Consider the following 17,722-nt stretch of genomic DNA (forward strand, 5'->3'; position numbering starts at 1 on the left):
TGTAATGAATTTTATTTTCGAATATACTACAAATGAAAGCATATATTTTCTCATATAGTTTCTTATTTCCAGTGTCGTTCACGCGCCCAATTTGATAGGAATTATCCATGAAACAACTTGTATATTTTCACTTTAGACCGATATGAATATATGAAAGTTTTTGGGGATGCTTTAGTTTCATGCCCCGGGGGGGGGGGTACTTAGGCAAAAATAGGTGCTGGGTATGTGCGGACGGTAAGGGTCGGGTTTTTCACCTTTCAAAGTCTCTCTAAGGGTTACAAAAATCAAGAAATTTCAAAGTAGTCTCTCTAAGGGTGGGAAAAATCACGATTTTTAGAAAAAAAATTTAATTTTGAGAGAAAAAATCACAAAAAATTCTCACTAAGGGTAGGAAATTTTTGAAAATCAGAGAAAATTTTTCGAAAAAGTCTCTCTAAGGGTCACTTTTTCACTAAAATTTGGTCTCTCTAAGGGTCGGTTTTCGGAGGTCGCGTCCGCACATACCCCTCATTCACCAACCCTAGTACCCCCCCCCCCCGGGTTTCATGCAAATCAACTGATCAAATGATTTGGAAGGATCAAATTTGTGATGGAAAACAAGATTGTTTGAACAATGAAGATGAAGAAAACTGTCGCAAGGGTATGCATTTATGTTTTGAATGATTTTTTATAAGTAACCCAAAGATTTTCTTTTAAAGTTTTAAAAGATTGAGGAAAATCCCAACCAGTTGAGTGCAGCTAGGGAGAATCGGCGAATGAAAGATGTGTGACGATTCGTTATCGTTCGTTTAGATTTTCAGGCTTTAAAAAGTGCACTGTAAAATAATCCACACAAGAAAATTCACTCTTGGGGTTAAAAACTTTGAGTAAAGATCTTAGTTAGATTATTATTGAGGAGTTTTGGATTTTCGGGTCACTTGATTTTTGTCCAATGTTCTATGCACTATAATGTGAGGACCCAATGTTTGCCTTTAAAATAAAGTGGAGGCTCTTTAAATTGAGCCTCTTTAACTCAAATAGGTTTTCTAGGCCCTTTTGTTAACGATACGCCCCTTTGTCACAGACTCCGTGAAGGACCCGCACCCAGTGGGAAACTGACTTTGCTTTCCTCCTCATTTGAAATTTTAATGGAAAAACATTACAATCCAAAACCATCGCCGATGGTTTATTTTGACCTGGGAACAATATAATTTTTATCACCATTGGGATTTCGATAGAAATTTTCATCCCCACTGTGGGGATCCATGAGTCTGATGAGTTCCACTGGAGCTTTGAGAAAGGGGTGTAAAATGTCTTATAAATCTTACTGCATAGTTCTAAATTTCCTTAACTCGAACAAATTGTGTTCTTTGTGCGTGTTCGAGCTATGGAGACTCCACTGTATAGTAATCAAACAATGAACAATTTCCAGACTGAGTGAGTGCTATCATTTCCACCGATTTCCTTTCAGAATATTGTCGATATAATGTTGATCGCAACCATCTGTTATGGAGGTCTGTTGGAAGAGGGAAAACGTCAGTAATTCAATGTAATCAAGTTCCAGTTTTAGTGAAGAATTTCACTGAATATGGCTTAAAAGGTATATGTTGTCAATCTTGTACCCAGAGCCACTTGCACCACTTTATACTGATTTTACTGATGCACGTGATATAATCGTAAGTGCTATTGGAATCTTAACAAAGCGAGCTAGGGGACTGGGTTCGAGTTTGGCATGTTGTATTTATGGTTAGTGTCAATGGAATTTATTTAGTCATTACCATCGATAATCTCTCTACTTGAATTGCTTTATTTATATACTTGACTCGTTTATTATCTTGTAATGTGGGTGGGTATGATAATAGCCAATTGCTAGGGGATAATATCAGCTGATGTGAATTAATTTTTGGATTCGAAATAGTATCGTGTCCTACAAAAGGTCTATGCTCTTCCCTTTGTGAACACTACGACACTCGAAATTCAATCTAGCACAGCACTCCAGCATATATTTATCAGAAGGTTGAACGATGTGCAAATGTGAAGCTCTGCATCTAAAAAAATCGCTCAAAGCCTGGAGGATACAGGCTATTTGATGATTGATCAAAATTTAAATAATTCTTTCTTTTGCGATTTCTTCGAAGGAACAATATCAAGAACATGTGACGACACAAGTCAACCACGATGGATTAAAACAGATTGTCAATGTGTTATCGACGGTTTCCCAAAGTTTCAAACAAATCTATCTGTAAGAATTATTACCATTGTGATAAATTATCCAAGGTAGGAGCAATTTTGTTTTATTTGGCTTTATCATTATTTTTTGATATTTGCGTACTCTTATCTGGTCTGAGAACGTACAGAGTTTTCTTCTTTTTCAGATTCATAATGTAACTTACAAATCAATCAACAACGACATCGTGCGACTTTACAGACATTTCAACATATCTCCGAGCAGTATTCCACATGTTTTGAGTTCCTTAACATCATTCTCCAAAAACTCAAATTTGGCAACAGCTCTGAAGGAAGCTTCGTTTACCAAACTACTGAATGGCACAAGAAGAATTATCATATATTAGACAATACTGTGAGGGTATGGTATCTAATATGTTTAAATAGATAAAATAGCAATCCTCAGTCGAGTCCATTAGAATGTGCAATTTCAAATTTCTAGCCTTTATATAAATCAATACTTCAAATTGATTTTATTCGCCTTACCATGACGTTGGTATCGTTTTGACCATTTCAAATTTTAAAAATTTTCTTCAGAATGTTGCAAAGATTATGACTACACCTCGGTATTGTCAAGATTTTCGAAAAGAAATAGATAGGATGTTTATGGGTCTACTAAATCAATTTAGTCTGTAAGTATGATTTATTTTTTAAATATTGTTACCTTGAATTACCTGCAGAGCATTTACAACTTCACCCTAAGGCCTGATTTTGCAGAAGAAATAGACAAAACTCTTATGGAGAACTTGATTTTGATGGAAGCCATTTTACAATAGTAAAATGTAGATGAAGAAACTATCTCGAGCTGCTTTTTGCAAGAAGTAATCTAAATTTAGCGACCGTTTTGTTAGAAATTTCGATAAAATTCGTTTAAATAAGTTCTCGCAAAAATTCAGTTTTTTTGTAGTAATCGTCAGCCGTGCAAAATTACTCGAATCTGATTGGTTTAGAGGAATGCGATTAATCGTTAATTGCACTTTTACCACTTTTTGCACTCTTCGGCGGGGGGACACTTTTGTCCCCTTATTCTTTTCTCTCCCAAGTCCTGTGTCAGAGACTTTTTTTTACTATATAATAAAAAATTTAGTCCTCATACTTAAAAAATTCGCTCTGTGTACATAAGTTGCATTGCAATTCGAATGTCAAAAATTTTCCCTTTTTCTAAAAAAACTATGATTTACTAATGATTATTTACTGGCGATTACTAGTACTAATAACCAAATAAAACCCTAAAATGGTCATCTAAAATGCTTATTCTTAGAAAAAAACGAGTCAAATTACTGTGTCATTCAACAAAATTATCTCAGTCAACACATTGTCAGCACGTCTAAATCGTTAAAAACGTGTATGCACGTTCTAAATTTGCCAATATACTGAGTTTCCAAACTTAGGGCTGTAACTCCTGACCACTTGATTTAGAAGGGCATAGACCGAATGGTTTTAGAATGACGTGTATGCACGTTCTAAATTTTGCCAATATACTTAGTCCCAAACTTAGGACTATAACTCCTGACCACTTGATTTAAAAAGACATGAACCGAATGCTTTTAGAAAGAGTATGAAAATACCTTTCGAATAGTACCAAAACCATTGTCTAACTCTCAAAAAATCTTGCGCGCTGGAAAGGTTAAACGAGCGTGATTAGGTTTTTAATTAATCTTATCGATGCTTTTTTTTGTCAACTATACCTAAAATTATACTTTTAGTGACAATTATGGGTATGGTGGAACTTCTGTTTCTTTGGTTCGAGCTCTTGGTGCAAATGAGCTTCTCACAATGAAAATGGTAAGTACTTCTCAAAATTTACATATCCACAAATCCTCAATCCCTTGATTGTAAACGTTATTTCCAGTCCCGGGGGAGGAGCTACTGGGTTTGCGAGATGACGGGTATATCCGAGCAAAAGTTTGAAGATCGACCCTTAGAGAGACTGAATTTTGAAAATTTTGACCATTTGTTGACCTTTTTGCCACCCTGAGAGAGGCTCTTTCCCCAAAATTGAGTCCAAATTTCAAGAATTTATGACCATTTGAGGGAGTCGATTTTCGATTTTCGTAATTTTGGAACCCTTACTCAATTTTCTTTTTACTGTTTTTTGTACCCCTTTGAGGAACTTTCGAGGGTGTGAAAAAGGGACCCTTATGGCTCACGCATACCTGGCACCAGCTTTACCTAAGTATTCCATCCTCCCCGGGGGTTTTCAGTAGATTGCTCACTAAAACTCATTTAGCTAAAAGTTAGATTAAATGTCAATTTTAGTAACCAAACTAAAGCTATAAGTGTTATTATCTTTCAGATTGAAATGAAAAATGAAAATTTCTACTATCGACGGATTGGAAAAACGAATAAGGTTGATTTAACATCCATATAACCTCAGTATCATTGTCACCATCCTCATCTTTGAAAGCACGTGACAGCTACCATCTTGGAATCATTTTGCTTTTACTCTATTTGAATGTGTTAACAAAGAGTTGATTTTTATTTCACATATAGACAATTTCGTCAACGTAGCTTTCCGGTGAATTGATTATAAGACAAAAAGCTTCGTAAAATCTGGCACTGCGGTGTTTATCGAAAGCAATAGACGGATGGCATACGCAGTTGTCGTAACAAACCACCCAATGGTCAAGATTGTCAATTGTAATATTTGCTCTTCATCTTTGATTCTTTCTACAGTGAATATATTGATTTATACATGCGCGATAAAATATCTTTAGAGGTTTCGTTAGAGGTTGATACATTCTTTGAAAACTTGGCCCTGATACTCAGAGTAGATTTTCACATTATAATACGAAAACTGAATATGGAATAGTATTCACCTTGTATTTGTACAGAGTAAAATTTGCAGCTCAATTTGTTTGAATATTTTGGAATAATTTGAACCTTATCGTTACCACCTTGGTTTCAATGACTGATAAAAGATATAACACCGGTACACGAAGTTAATATACTGCCTTATTATGGTTTTCGATGCTGATTCAGTTAGAGATTTAGGAAAACACATTTCACGCTGATGGTCAGCTATGTAGAACTTCTGAGCGAAGGCCAAAACTAAATAGCGTTTCTCTCGGCGCTCTCGGGTACCTAATAGCCGGGAGTTTGGAATAAGCGGGGGGTTTGAAAAAATCTCAAAACTTAATAAGGGGGGGGGGTTTGGAATAAAAATGTCCTGCGTGGAAAATTTTCGAAAAGGAGGCTAATACAGCAGAATTAGGGCAAAAGAGGGATCTTTCAAAAACATTTTCCAAAAATCAATAAGCGGGTTGGAATAAGAATATTGTCAGGCAGCCATATTTCATTTTGGCTCACCTTCGGTATGGCTAGCATGCTGAAGGATATTTGATAAGGAGCCTGCAACTTTCAATAGATATAGAATTAATATATGATTATGGAGTAAAGACATAAAGGTAATGCATACCAAAAAAGTAACTTCAAATTAGTCTCGATCAATTCTTATCCCCGGAACAGTAATGTCAACCCTCGGCTGACAAATATCCTGGGTGGAAAATTTTTGAAAAATTAATTAGCGGGCCCCCCGGCTATTAGGTACCCGAGATTACCGAGCGCGGTACCGGGAGTACGTACATGATCACCAAAGTTCAAGGAAAGTTTACTTTACTTTTCATATCAGACATTTATTTCATATCTTATCAGGCCAGTGTCTGCCTACTGATACATTATGCTGATATAAACAAAAAAATATTTTTTCTTTTGAGTTAGTCAAAAACCTGGCCTACCTCTGTGGCCCGATCATATGGTTAACCTACCCTATGACCTACCTTATGGCCCACCAAAAAATCAATTTAGACAACCTTAGACCTTTGGATCACTTTTTTTGGATTCTACATCTAAAAACCATAAAGTATCAAAACTTAGTGTGAAAAGTTTTTGACCTGAAGCAGATTCGAACTGTTGACCTCATAGTGAGTGGAGCCTTAGGTAACTGACTTCTGGTGAAGCGCTAGAAATTTTTTCAGGGGTGTCCATGGCTTGCCACCGAGCCTCAATTATAAGTTGTCAATTACCCCCAAGTAAGCACACTCCTTTCACAAAAATGGCCATCTTATGCTTGAGACGTATGTACTTAAAGTCTATTCACGATAAGTGTGCACTCTTTTTTCTTTTACCTATAACTTTTGAAAGAATTCTTCAATCTTTATAAATTTAGTATCATTGGAAAGATATCAACGAGTGGAACAATTAGAAATGAAAAAATCTTCAAAAGAATTCTAAAAACGATGATGAAAATAAAGAAGAAAAAAGAGAAGATCTTGTAGAAAAGTGCTATAACTATCATTTTCACTTAAATCCTTGATCATCGAACGTCATACTCTGAAAAAATTTCTTAAAAATAATCATCCAGTCAAAAGATATCAAACAAAGTTATAAGCTGATTGACGTCTAAAAACGCTGTTTTCTGCTGTTTTTTGGTGTCAATCACTTATACTTATTAACTTTGTATCATAACTTTATATTGAATAAATATTTTAGTGAAATTTCTTCACAGTGATGACCTCCTAATAAAATGAAAGTCCATGTCTCTGAATCTCAATGTTGCGTTGGTGAAAACTAATGGAGGGGAGCAATTTTCCATGGAGGAAATTTCCTTGAGTTAGGGACCATAAACGTCTAAGGGAGTGCAGGGTGTCTACGGGACCTTGAGAACCTTGAAAATGAACCACCCAACCTTGAAAACCTTGAAAACTATCAATTTTCTGGGAAAAACCTCGAAAACCTTGAAAAATTGTTAAAAACCTTGAAAAGCACTATCCAGTCATTCGAAAAGTAAGAATAAGTAAAAAAACCGCCTACGGCGCTAAACCTTCATAACACTTAGAGAATTCCATAGTTCCCTGTTTCTGTTGCGGTTCTGTTGCAACGAATGCAACATATTCTTTTATCATTAGCTGAATTTTTGTCACTAATTTTCCGTTTGCATGAGCCTTAAGAAATCGACTGTTCCCCAATATTCAAATCGATTCAGGGCGTCTTGGAATAATGGCCGTTCATCAATAAAATTTCGAGGATTCCTTAAAACAACTCTTTTGGCAATTGATTTTTGTAAAAAAACAAAATCAAAAACAAGGCATTTTTTAGCCATTTGAAAGAGTCAAAATCAAAATTTTCTCTCGTCGGCGCAAACCATGCTTGCGCCTCCTCGGTCACTGTAAACAATTGGTTATGCTTCTAATTCTTTATTTCTACAGTTGGAAGACTAGGGAGCTGGAGTATTTCTTTTTGTGGTATTGTTCTCGAGAGGGAGATAGGAATTTAACTGCGGAAGTAATTCCCCGGGCACCAAAAGTAAATAAATTTTATTTGCTGTCCTCTATTTTTCTTTTTTCTTTCGCCTACCACTCTGAAAAAACCCAAAAATTCCTGTAAAGAGCCATATCAACTGAGTATCAAAAAACCTTGAAAAGTGCCAAAGTTTTTGCCAAAAAACCTTCAAAAACCACTTAAAAATGACCAAAAAAACCTTGAAAACCTTGAAAATCCCGAAAAAAAATCCGTAGACACCCTTGAGTGGTCTAGAGTGGTCTCAGAAAGTATTTCGCACCCCACCCCTAATCTGGAATTTCTTTTCGAACCCCCCTCAAAAGGGTTTAAAAAATGAAACGAGGCTTTCAATGTCTGAATCATATGGAATTGTTAAAAGTAAAGTTTTTCTTTGCATATACGATATCTTAATATCACAGAAGTAATATTTTGAGTTGCGTTTTAAAGGCAATAATACCCGGGGGGGGCACTCGATTTTGAAAACGACCGTACGTTCGGCCAAAAATCAGTTCTCTAAAATCGGACCCTTTCAGTGCAGGAAAAATTTGGCTGAAAATCGACCCTTATAGTTCAATTTTTCGAAATTTTTTGCCCTTTTCAGGGCAAAATTTTTTGAAATTTCTCAAATTTTACACCCTTACAGTGCACTTTTTCCCACTTGCTCACAAATCAACCCTTACAGTGCACTTTTCCAAAGTCCAAAAAACCCTTAAGGGCTGCATGTCCGGTAGGTCACTTACCTGGAGTGCCCCCGCCCCGGGCAATAATATCATCAGAGAGCCTGGTTTGCATCAACAGGAGAAAATTTTCAATTTTCAACCATTTTGTGTATTTTCAGCTCTTCTTAAATAAAGGTTAGACTATCTGACATATGAAATTGTAAGAGGAGGGATCCCTTAACCCCGGGGGGGGGGGGTACTTAGGCAAAAATGGATGATGGGTATGTGCGGACGGTAAGGGTCGGTTTTTTCACCTTCAAAGTCTCTCTAAGGGTTGGAAAAATCAGAAAGTTTTAAATTAGTTTCTCTAAGGGTCGGAAAATTCAGGGTTTTTGGGAAATTTTTTGATTTCCAGAGAAAAAATTGTAATAAAGTCGCTCTAAGGGGTATAACTTTTTTCAAAAATCGAAAAAAAAAATTCAAAAAGTCTCTCTAACCTAAGGGTCACTACCCTGAGTATCAGAGGTTAAGTTTTCAAAGAATATATTAACCTCTGAAGACCAATAATAAAAATTTTATCGCGCATGTGTCAATCTAATCACTGTAGAAAGAATCAAAGATGAAGAGCAAATATTACGTTATTTAATATCTAGCAGAATGTATCAGTATGCAGTTTACTATTTACGAATTCCCCAAAAACCTCCAAGTGTAATCGAAGTGAGTTTTTTCGAAAGAAATCTTTTACATGATCCCCAAATGTATAACAGTAATTACTAAACTATTAATTATGGAAATGTCACTTTTAATTGAATCGAAATAATAGACAGACTTTATGTTATGATTCTCTATCACTGACTCTTTTTAAAAAGCATTGATGATATTTTTCAGTTGTATTTTCAACGACGGGAATAAAAATATCAACTTTGAACTTCATCCAAGATCTTGGATGGTCGTCATGGTTACTTTTGTCTTCGTTGATTGCGCGATGAATAGAATCTCGATTCGTCGGCACAGCGTCAATATATGATTTTGACCTGTGCTTTTCACGGTAAAGGGTCACCTTTTCAGCAAAAATCAGTCTCTCTAAGGGTCGGTTTTCGGAGGTCCCGTCATTCGCCAACCCTAGTACCCCCTACCGTGAGTATCACAGCGCGAATAAATTCATCGTAGGTGAAGACAAAGTTTTTTTTTAATACAAGATCTTGTAGAAAAACGCTCGCAAAGTAGATATATCTCACCGTTTGGCTTCGTTTGGCTTCGAGGAGGTTACGGATCATGTCTGATTTGCTTTTTCAGAAAAATTGTGAGAAATGAAAGGCGGAACGATTGTGACAGTAGGGAACTTTGTGATAGCTTGCTAACTCAACTAGATTTTCTTTGCAATTGAATTGTACCTAACTGACGTACGGGTCAGATCAGTGAGGGCAATTTTTCAGTCCCTTCTGATAAGACCCCGAGGGTCTTTTCCACAAACCCGACCACAAACGAGAAGATTTTTTTGTCTAGCACTAGCAGCACAGCAGAACTTCTGAATTTCAGCAACTGACTGCACTCGAAAAAAAATCAGCTTTACAGTGGCTATTCTTCTATTATAGATCCCTTATTTCGGATCAGCCAGGATTGATATATAACAAGAAAACTTTTTTAATCAGTTTGATCATCACGTCCCTATCTCACTTTATTTTTTTCACTCGAAATTCTTTTTGTTTTGATTCGATTTTTGTGTTATTTTTTTTTCTTTTGTGACGTAATTGTGTTCTGCGTTTTAAAAACAAAATTCGATTGACAATTTTCGAACATTTTGCAATGCAGCGCCTTCCGATTGGAAAACCCAACCTCGTCCTCAGAGGTTAATATTTTCTCTTTGAAAACTTGACCTCTGATACTCAGGGTAAGTACCCCCCCCCCCCCGGGCCCTTAACAAACATTCTCTGTTAGTCCACTGAACCAATTTTGCACAATGTTAAGATCAAGCAACCGAAATATTGAGGCTATCAAAAAATTTAAAATCTTCAAATGTGAAACCATGAAATTTGACCTCCCCCCCATCGAGTTTCAAGCCCGAAGGGCTAGAGGTCAATCTCTTTGGTAGGATTTGAAGCCAACAAATCCTACCAAAGTTGCGCGGCCTTGAGCGACCTGCCTGGTTTTTACACAAATGACAGATTGAAACTAAAATTTACCGCTTAATTTCGAAAAATATATTACTCGAAAACAAAGGAATTGCTAGATTCAATCCGTCATCAAAAATACGGCGCATATTTTAAGGCTTCAATTTTTCTTGCCTGAGAAAGGTTAGAGATTGACCTCTAGCCCTTCGGGCTTGAAACTCAATGGCCCCCCCAGCGGTTTGCGTGATGGCGTGATTGGGACTTTTTTCTTGCGTGATGGCGTGATTGGGACTTTTTTTTGCGTGATGGTGTGATTAGGGGTGCCGCCGGGGGGGCCTCCTCCTAGGTGAGTTATCTCTTAAGTCGCCCAAATATATTTCGCACCCAACACCCCCCCTTTTCATTCCATTGAAAATATTTTGGAACCCCCCCCCCCTAAACCCTCAAAAATAGTTTAGAATCCCCCCCCTGAAATCCTCCATCTACCCTAGTAGATACTTTCTGACCTCCCTAAATTCAGTAAATTCCTGGGGCAATTTTCCTGTTTCCAAGAAAAAGACAGAAAAGAGGCTTGGAAATTAAACTTAGACATTTTGGGGTTTCCTCTGAGACGTCCATAGACGTCCGAGGAATAGATACGGGGAAAACCATTCATCATTCTGCGAGGAAAGATGGTGGACACGAAGCATGCTGACATATCTGCATGCTGAAAATAATGAGAAATCTCTGAAAATGAGTCTTTACAAAGTCTTTACATCGAGTTTCCATTGTTTTGAAAAGTTGAATATAATTTGGGTCAAAAACCTTGGAGGTGTTTCTTAGGACCATATAGTAAAAGTTATCTTCAAGCCAAATATCAAAAATTATTTGATAATCTCTTTGAAATTTGTTCCTAGTACTTTACAATTTAGAATTTTTAGAGGCAAGAGGGATTACAGGACCCTGCCGACGCACCGGACTGTCCGGTGTATTTGTCCGGTGGGAAAAAGTATCCTTTCGTCACACCGGACGCATTAAGTCCGGTGTCAGTCCGGTGTTGCATACAGGGAATTTTGGACGCCGGACATTTATGAAACAAAAAATTAAGAAGCACCGGACGCACCGGACTGGTCATGTCCGGTGTTTTGATTGTCCGGTGGAAAAAAATATCCTTCTCCGACACCGAACATCCGACTTCCTTAAGTCCGGTGTAGTCCGGTGGTAAAAAAAATTCTCATTTTACACCGGACTTTCGCGTGTCCGGTGTTCGTTAAGTCCGGTGCGTCGGCAGGGTCCTGGGATTACCACCCTGGACAGGAGGGCAGGGTTCGATTCCCACTCACAGCAGTTCACTTGGCAAGTGAACGTTTCTTCCCCTGTGGGTGGTCAACCCATGATGCCATGTGAGGGGAATTGGGTAGTCAGTTCAAGGTGCTGACGGGACGCTCGTTAGTAAGCGTCTATAGTTCGCGAATAGGCCTCTAAAGCCTCCTGCAACTCAACCAAATAGAAATAGAAATGATTGTAAGGTGGTGTCCGGTGGCTATAGGCCAGTCGAGGATTACCATAACTTGGTCTAATGTAATGTCGACACCCCTCCTCTAATTTCGACACCCTTTTTATCAGCTGAAATTTAAAGAAAGGTTGAAACTGTTATTCTTTGCTTTTAATGGTCAGAGAGGAATAATCCTTTTTCAATCAGCGATTTAAGCTTTCATATTATTCCTTTCCCTAAAGAAGGGTGTCGGAATTAGACAAGGGATGTCCATATTAGACCAACTTACGGTATTGAAGAGAACGTTACCTAAACTAGGAGAATTCTGTACGTTTCACCAATTTACTTCAGAGCAGACTATTTGCGCAATATTTTCCCCAAATCCAGTTGTGGTCGGTCGGTCGGACGGTCAGTCGATAGCAAATGTTGTCAGATTTTTTTATATTTAGTAAATCCAGAAGAATCCTATGGCGCGCCAAAGCGGAAAAAAATACTATCTTTCATTTTGCGACACTATCTTTTATTTTGCAATTGAATTGAATTGAATTGAATATATTTTTGCTGCAACACAGCAGGATAACCCCTTACAAAAAAAAAGAAAAGATTTCTCTAATACAATGGGGAACCTAGGAGAAACTGAAAAATTATTACAGAATAAAGAAAAAATGAATAAACGATTATCATAAAACTGATCATAATATTAATAGTGACAACAAAATAGTGAATATGAGAAATATTTTTACTTTTATTTTATGACAATTTCTTTGTTGAGTAGATTTATCTATAAAGTTCTTCCTGTTACACCACCCACCCCTCCCACCCTGAGAAAACACACTAAGTTCACGCACACACAATACACGCACACACAGACACACACACACAAAGATTATTCGTCTTCAGCTTTGTATTTGTCTAAATATAATTTTGTAGCTAAAGATTTTAGTTCATCAGTATCAAGGTTGTGAAAATCAGTGTCAGGATGATTTATTAGTAACTCATTCCATTGTTTTGACGAAAGACGAGAGAAAGAGTTAAGTCCAAAATTTGTGGTTTTGACCGTTGAAAGTTTTAGTAGTTTAATAGCTTTGCCCCTGGTGCCAGTTTTGTGATCAATTTCATCAAAATTAAGTGTTGATAGGACATCAGATGGAAGATTACCCTGGAGGTATTTTTGAATAAATAAGATATTCATTACTTTCACCTGATCAAAGATTTTGAGTAATTTAAGCTCAGCAAACTGGGGAGTGGCAGAAGTTCTTGGCTCACTAAAGGTCACGAGTCTTAGTGCAGTGTTTTGAAGAGTAAGAATCCTATGTGTGACAGTATTGTCACACAGTCCCCAGAGTTGACTAGCATAGCGAACATGAGAAGCAAAAATTGCATGATAAATGTTTAGAAGGATGTGAATTGGAACATAGTTTGGATATTGCCCCATTTGCCCTTCTCAATGTAGCAGCAACGAAAGAAGTATGAACCTTCCAGTTTAGATGATTGTCAAGGTGAACACCCAAATACTTCACACTCTTACTTGGTGATAGAATTTTCCCGCAAAGCTTAATTCTTGGAATACAGTCCATCTGTCTCCAAGGGGAACGAAAAATAACAAACTCAGTTTTGCTAGCATTGAAAGAAATTTTGTTGGCATTAAGCCAGCTGACTAAAACTCTGAGATCAGCATTAACCCTCCCACAAAGACTCCATACAGTTTTTGAAAAATTTAGTAAATGAGTATCATCAGCAAAATGATATGTTTCAGAGGTTCTTATGCAGCGGTGAAGATCGTTTATATATATACAACAAGAACAGCAGAGGACCCAAAACTGAACCCTGAGGAACTCCATGATTAATAGATTTTAAAAGGGAATTTGAGCCTGCAAGAGAAACATACTGGGAGCGGTTAGTGAGGTAAGATCGGAACCAGTCGTTAACAATGCCTCTGACTCCGTAGTGATCGAGTTTTTCAAGTAAAATTTTGTGATCAACTGTGTCGAAAGCCTTTTGTAGATCGACAAATACACCACAATCAAACCCACCATTGTCAAGATAGTTTCGGATACGTTCGACAATATTAATGAGTGTATGCTCAGTAGAGCAAATTGTCGAGAGTAGATTTGATTATGGTTTTCAAAAAATTCAGAGAGACATGAATACATCACTTTCTCAAAAAAAATTTACATGTTAGATAAAAGTGAAATTGGCCTATAATTAGAGACTTCAAGGGGAGAACCTTTGTGTTTGAAGACAGGCACAACTTTAGATATTTTGAGAGTAGAGGGAAAAATACCACTGAGAAAGGAGTAGTTTATCAGCGCCGATATTGGCACAGAAATATCAAGTCTTAAAAGTTTAAGGATTTTTATAGGAATACTATGAGGACCACTTGCTTTATTTATTGAGAAAGAGCCAATCACTTTCGCAATTTCTTGATAAGTGGTTGGTGCTAAGAGGATGGAATGCAGATTTGGATCTTTCATGAAACTGCTGAAGTGATTGTAAGAAGGCGGCATTTTTTCACGAATAGAATCAGCTATAGTAGTGAAAAAATCATTGAAGGAATTGGCAACACTGTCTTTTATTTTGCTACACATTTCACAACACTATCTTTATTAAAACAACACTATCTTTATTAAAACGACACTATCTTTTTTTAAACGATACCGTGAGATCGGCTAACATGCATAGCCCACAAATGACTGACCAATCTAAGCAGCAAAATTTCAAAACAAATGAACTACACAGCTCCGCTTGCAGCTCTACTCTACCATTTTTGTTTTGATTTAATGTTGTATTTTAATGACCAGCCAGGTCATTCATCTGAGGGTTATGCATGTTAGCCTCCACTGATGCAAGTTACCCGATCTCACGGTATATACTATCTTTCCATAAAAATATTATCTTAATTGAAACGATACTATCTTTTTTACGGGATACTATTGAAGTGCCATCAACAAAAAAATATTTAATTTTAGAAAAATAGATTTTAGATTTAGAAAAAAATATCTATAGTCAACTCAGGTAATCGTTACGCACTTTTCAGAGAAAGGTTGATTTCGCGGCTAATTCTTGCGATTAAAGGCTAGTTGAGCTCTTTTTAGATAGCTAAAGCATTTTCCAACCTTTTTCATTCATATAAGCTATCTTCGATAAGCCAAAATTCATTATTAAGCAACATTTTTCAACTGCGTAATGATTAGGTGCCAAATCTGCAATTATTCCGCATTTTTCCCTATCGATTCCGTGGATCGGAAAACTGTTAAGAAAACCAATTGGCTATTAAACTGTGTTGAAAAGATATTACTTGAAACATTGTATTGGCGACTTTAAGCTTGAATGGTAACTTGAAAAGTGCGTAATGATTGGGCTACCCTTGTAAATTTTACGCACCTAATTGATCCGCGGCTCTTGTTATTTATCACGGAACATTCAAGAAAAAACATTTAGTGGGATAAAACGTACTTGAATAGGCTGCTTCTTAGCAACAACCATTTGCGCGCTATCTTGTACCCAGATCTCCTCAGTTCAAAAGTTACTTCATCCTTCTAAAATATAAAAATGGTATCGCCACAGCGCATTTTCTTTGAAGCGAATTTTGGCAAGTGGGAAGTCAAAACAGAAACAAATTATTGGTACAAAAGGTAGGGAAATGTTTTGGCTTTCATAATGATTTTACTTCAAGGTTAGAAACCAAGTATATCATGAAATATTGGCGATTCAAAAAGTGCGTAAGAATTAGGAGTGCGTAACGATTACCTGAGTTGACTATAATTTTAGAAAAATAAATTTAAATTTGGAAAAAAATATTTAATTTTAGAAAAGTAAATTCAAATTAGGAAAAAAATATTTAATTTTAGTAAGGCAATTACTTTTTTATTTTCTGGTTTAGGGATATTTTGAGGAAAAGTTTTGAACAGGAGGATGGAAAAAAAAGGAAAAGAAAATTAATGTTTAAAATTTTTTTTCTTTTCTTTTTAAAAATCTGAAATTGGAGGAAATAATAAAGTAAAATTTTGTGAAATTTCCTAAGGTATCGATTTTTAGATTTAAGGACAAAAGAATAAAGTGCAAGATGTTGTTATAGATAGAGTCTATGGTTAAAAAACACTGAAAATAAACTAAAACATAACAATGTACACATAAAGACTGATATGTGTATATGTAAGACTGGCATAGGTTCCCATTTAGGGTTCACCCTTAGGGTTCCCACTTTAGGGTTTCCCCATCCCACTTTTGTGGTATGTCTATTTTTATATCTACTCTTGAATTTTAACAATCACATAAAGGACTTTAAATAAAAGCGATTACAAAAGAAAGAAAAAAATGAAGAAAATCCACTGTGTACACAAAGAGTTATATAATTTAATTTGTTTTATGTGGATAGGGAAATTCCATGGGGAAGTTCCCTGACATTAAAGGAAGGATCAAAATATCTTTACATTGGCAGAATAGGGCACAGCTGTGTTAGATCATTTAACCTCTCTTTCTCTTCCCTTTTGTTTTCCTGTTTTAAAGTAAAGGTTTTTTTATTTATTTATTCTTTTTTGAAGGTCGGAGGAGAAAAAGTAAATAAAAGTTTTTGTAATCTCTATTTCATTTTATTTTTATTTTGGCAAAAATAACGTCGGCAGATTTGTAAACCAATAAATAAGAAAGTATTTGCCTAAAAAAAATTAAATATAGAAAAATTATCAATTTAGAGAAAAAAATTTTATTTTAGAAAAAAAAAATACATTTCATAAAGAGTTATTTAGTTAAGAACATTGAACCTATTTATGATACTCTATTTTATGCAAAAAATTTTTACCTGGTATTCAATATTGAGCAAATCCTGAAAAACCGCATTTTTGGGCCCTTTTTGGCGCAAATTTGCCCAAAATCTTTCAACTTGAATTGTTTGTGGATTGATATCTATGTGAAAAAAAATCATTTGGTCTGAACAAAGTCACAAGGTAAAAAGACTTTCACAGCTTGTTTAGGAGGGTCAGGGTTAAAGATCTCTTCCATTGACGAGCCCACTCACTTATCCTGGCAAGAAGATCTCTGTTTAGTAACTTGGGGCTCAGAGCTGATCCGTTACAAGGGAGAACAAGGAGGTGTTGTCAACAAGATTTTGGGTTTTGACTCAAGGTTTATTGGGAGATTGTTGATGTAAGTTAAGAAGAATAAAGGACCAAGAATCTAGTCTTAAGGTATCATAGTGTGAACCCCCCTCTTCTTTAAGGGGATCCAACTTTTCAAGAAAGGCTTTATAGGGGGGAATAAGAGATTTTCTGAGTAAAATGGGGGTTTGAGTTTTTAGGGGGGGGGGTATTAAATAGAAATAGGGGGATAACAACTTTTTGGTAAAAATATGTATTATATCTTAAATTGGTCAAAGAATTGGGTATAGTCCAACAAAATTGCAATGTAAATGGCAAATTTTTTCCCTGCTGCGTTATTTTATATCCTTTTTTACCATATAAATTTTTGGTATTAAACAGTTTGTGAACCACCATTGTAGTTAGTGCGGGTTCAAAAAATTTTAAAAATAGGGGGATGCATAAACCCAGCATTTATCCTCTTCCACTCAGACGATTTCCCATTCAACACAACTCTCTGATGCCTATCGTCAAGAAAGCTGTGTATTAAGGAAAGCAGTGGTCCGGTCACCCCATAAGTTTGTGTTTGGAAAGCAAGTCATCATACCATACCCCCATCGAATGCCTTTTATTTAAAATATCTAAAAACACACCCCTGGTATCTAAAGAAGGGTTCGCATCAATCCCTGTAAAAATGTCATGTATAATGGACAACACCTGAGAAATGCAAGAATCACCCTCCCGAAAACCAGGCTGGCATAGAGAAAAAAGATTATTTGTTCCAAAATATCTGTAAAGTGCATCATAGATATTTTTCCAAACATTCTTCCAAATATTCTTCTTTCTGACTCACACTTGGTTTTGAAATTCACATTGAAGAGCCTTTTGCTCTGTTTTGCCCTCATCAACAAGGGCTTA

The 17,722-nt window shown here is 36.3% G+C and overlaps 1 protein-coding gene across 1 annotated transcript; it reads left to right on the top strand.

The window, feature by feature from the left end:
• Window positions 1-450: 450 nt before the first annotated feature.
• Window positions 451-5,295, top strand: LOC136803578 (uncharacterized). The gene is made up of 7 exons (XM_067060312.1): window positions 451-640; window positions 1,451-1,579; window positions 2,118-2,221; window positions 2,355-2,566; window positions 2,743-2,837; window positions 3,912-3,990; window positions 4,502-5,295. Exons 1-4 carry the CDS (start codon window positions 565-567, stop codon window positions 2,550-2,552), a joined length of 507 nt encoding a protein of 168 aa, XP_066916413.1. The 5' UTR covers window positions 451-564; the 3' UTR covers window positions 2,553-2,566; window positions 2,743-2,837; window positions 3,912-3,990; window positions 4,502-5,295.
• Window positions 5,296-17,722: the final 12,427 nt, after the last annotated feature.

Source organism: Clytia hemisphaerica, unplaced genomic scaffold, assembly GCF_902728285.1.
Source record: "Clytia hemisphaerica strain Z4C2 unplaced genomic scaffold, Clytia hemisphaerica genome assembly, whole genome shotgun sequence".
NCBI classification, from domain to species: domain Eukaryota; kingdom Metazoa; phylum Cnidaria; class Hydrozoa; order Leptothecata; family Clytiidae; genus Clytia; species Clytia hemisphaerica.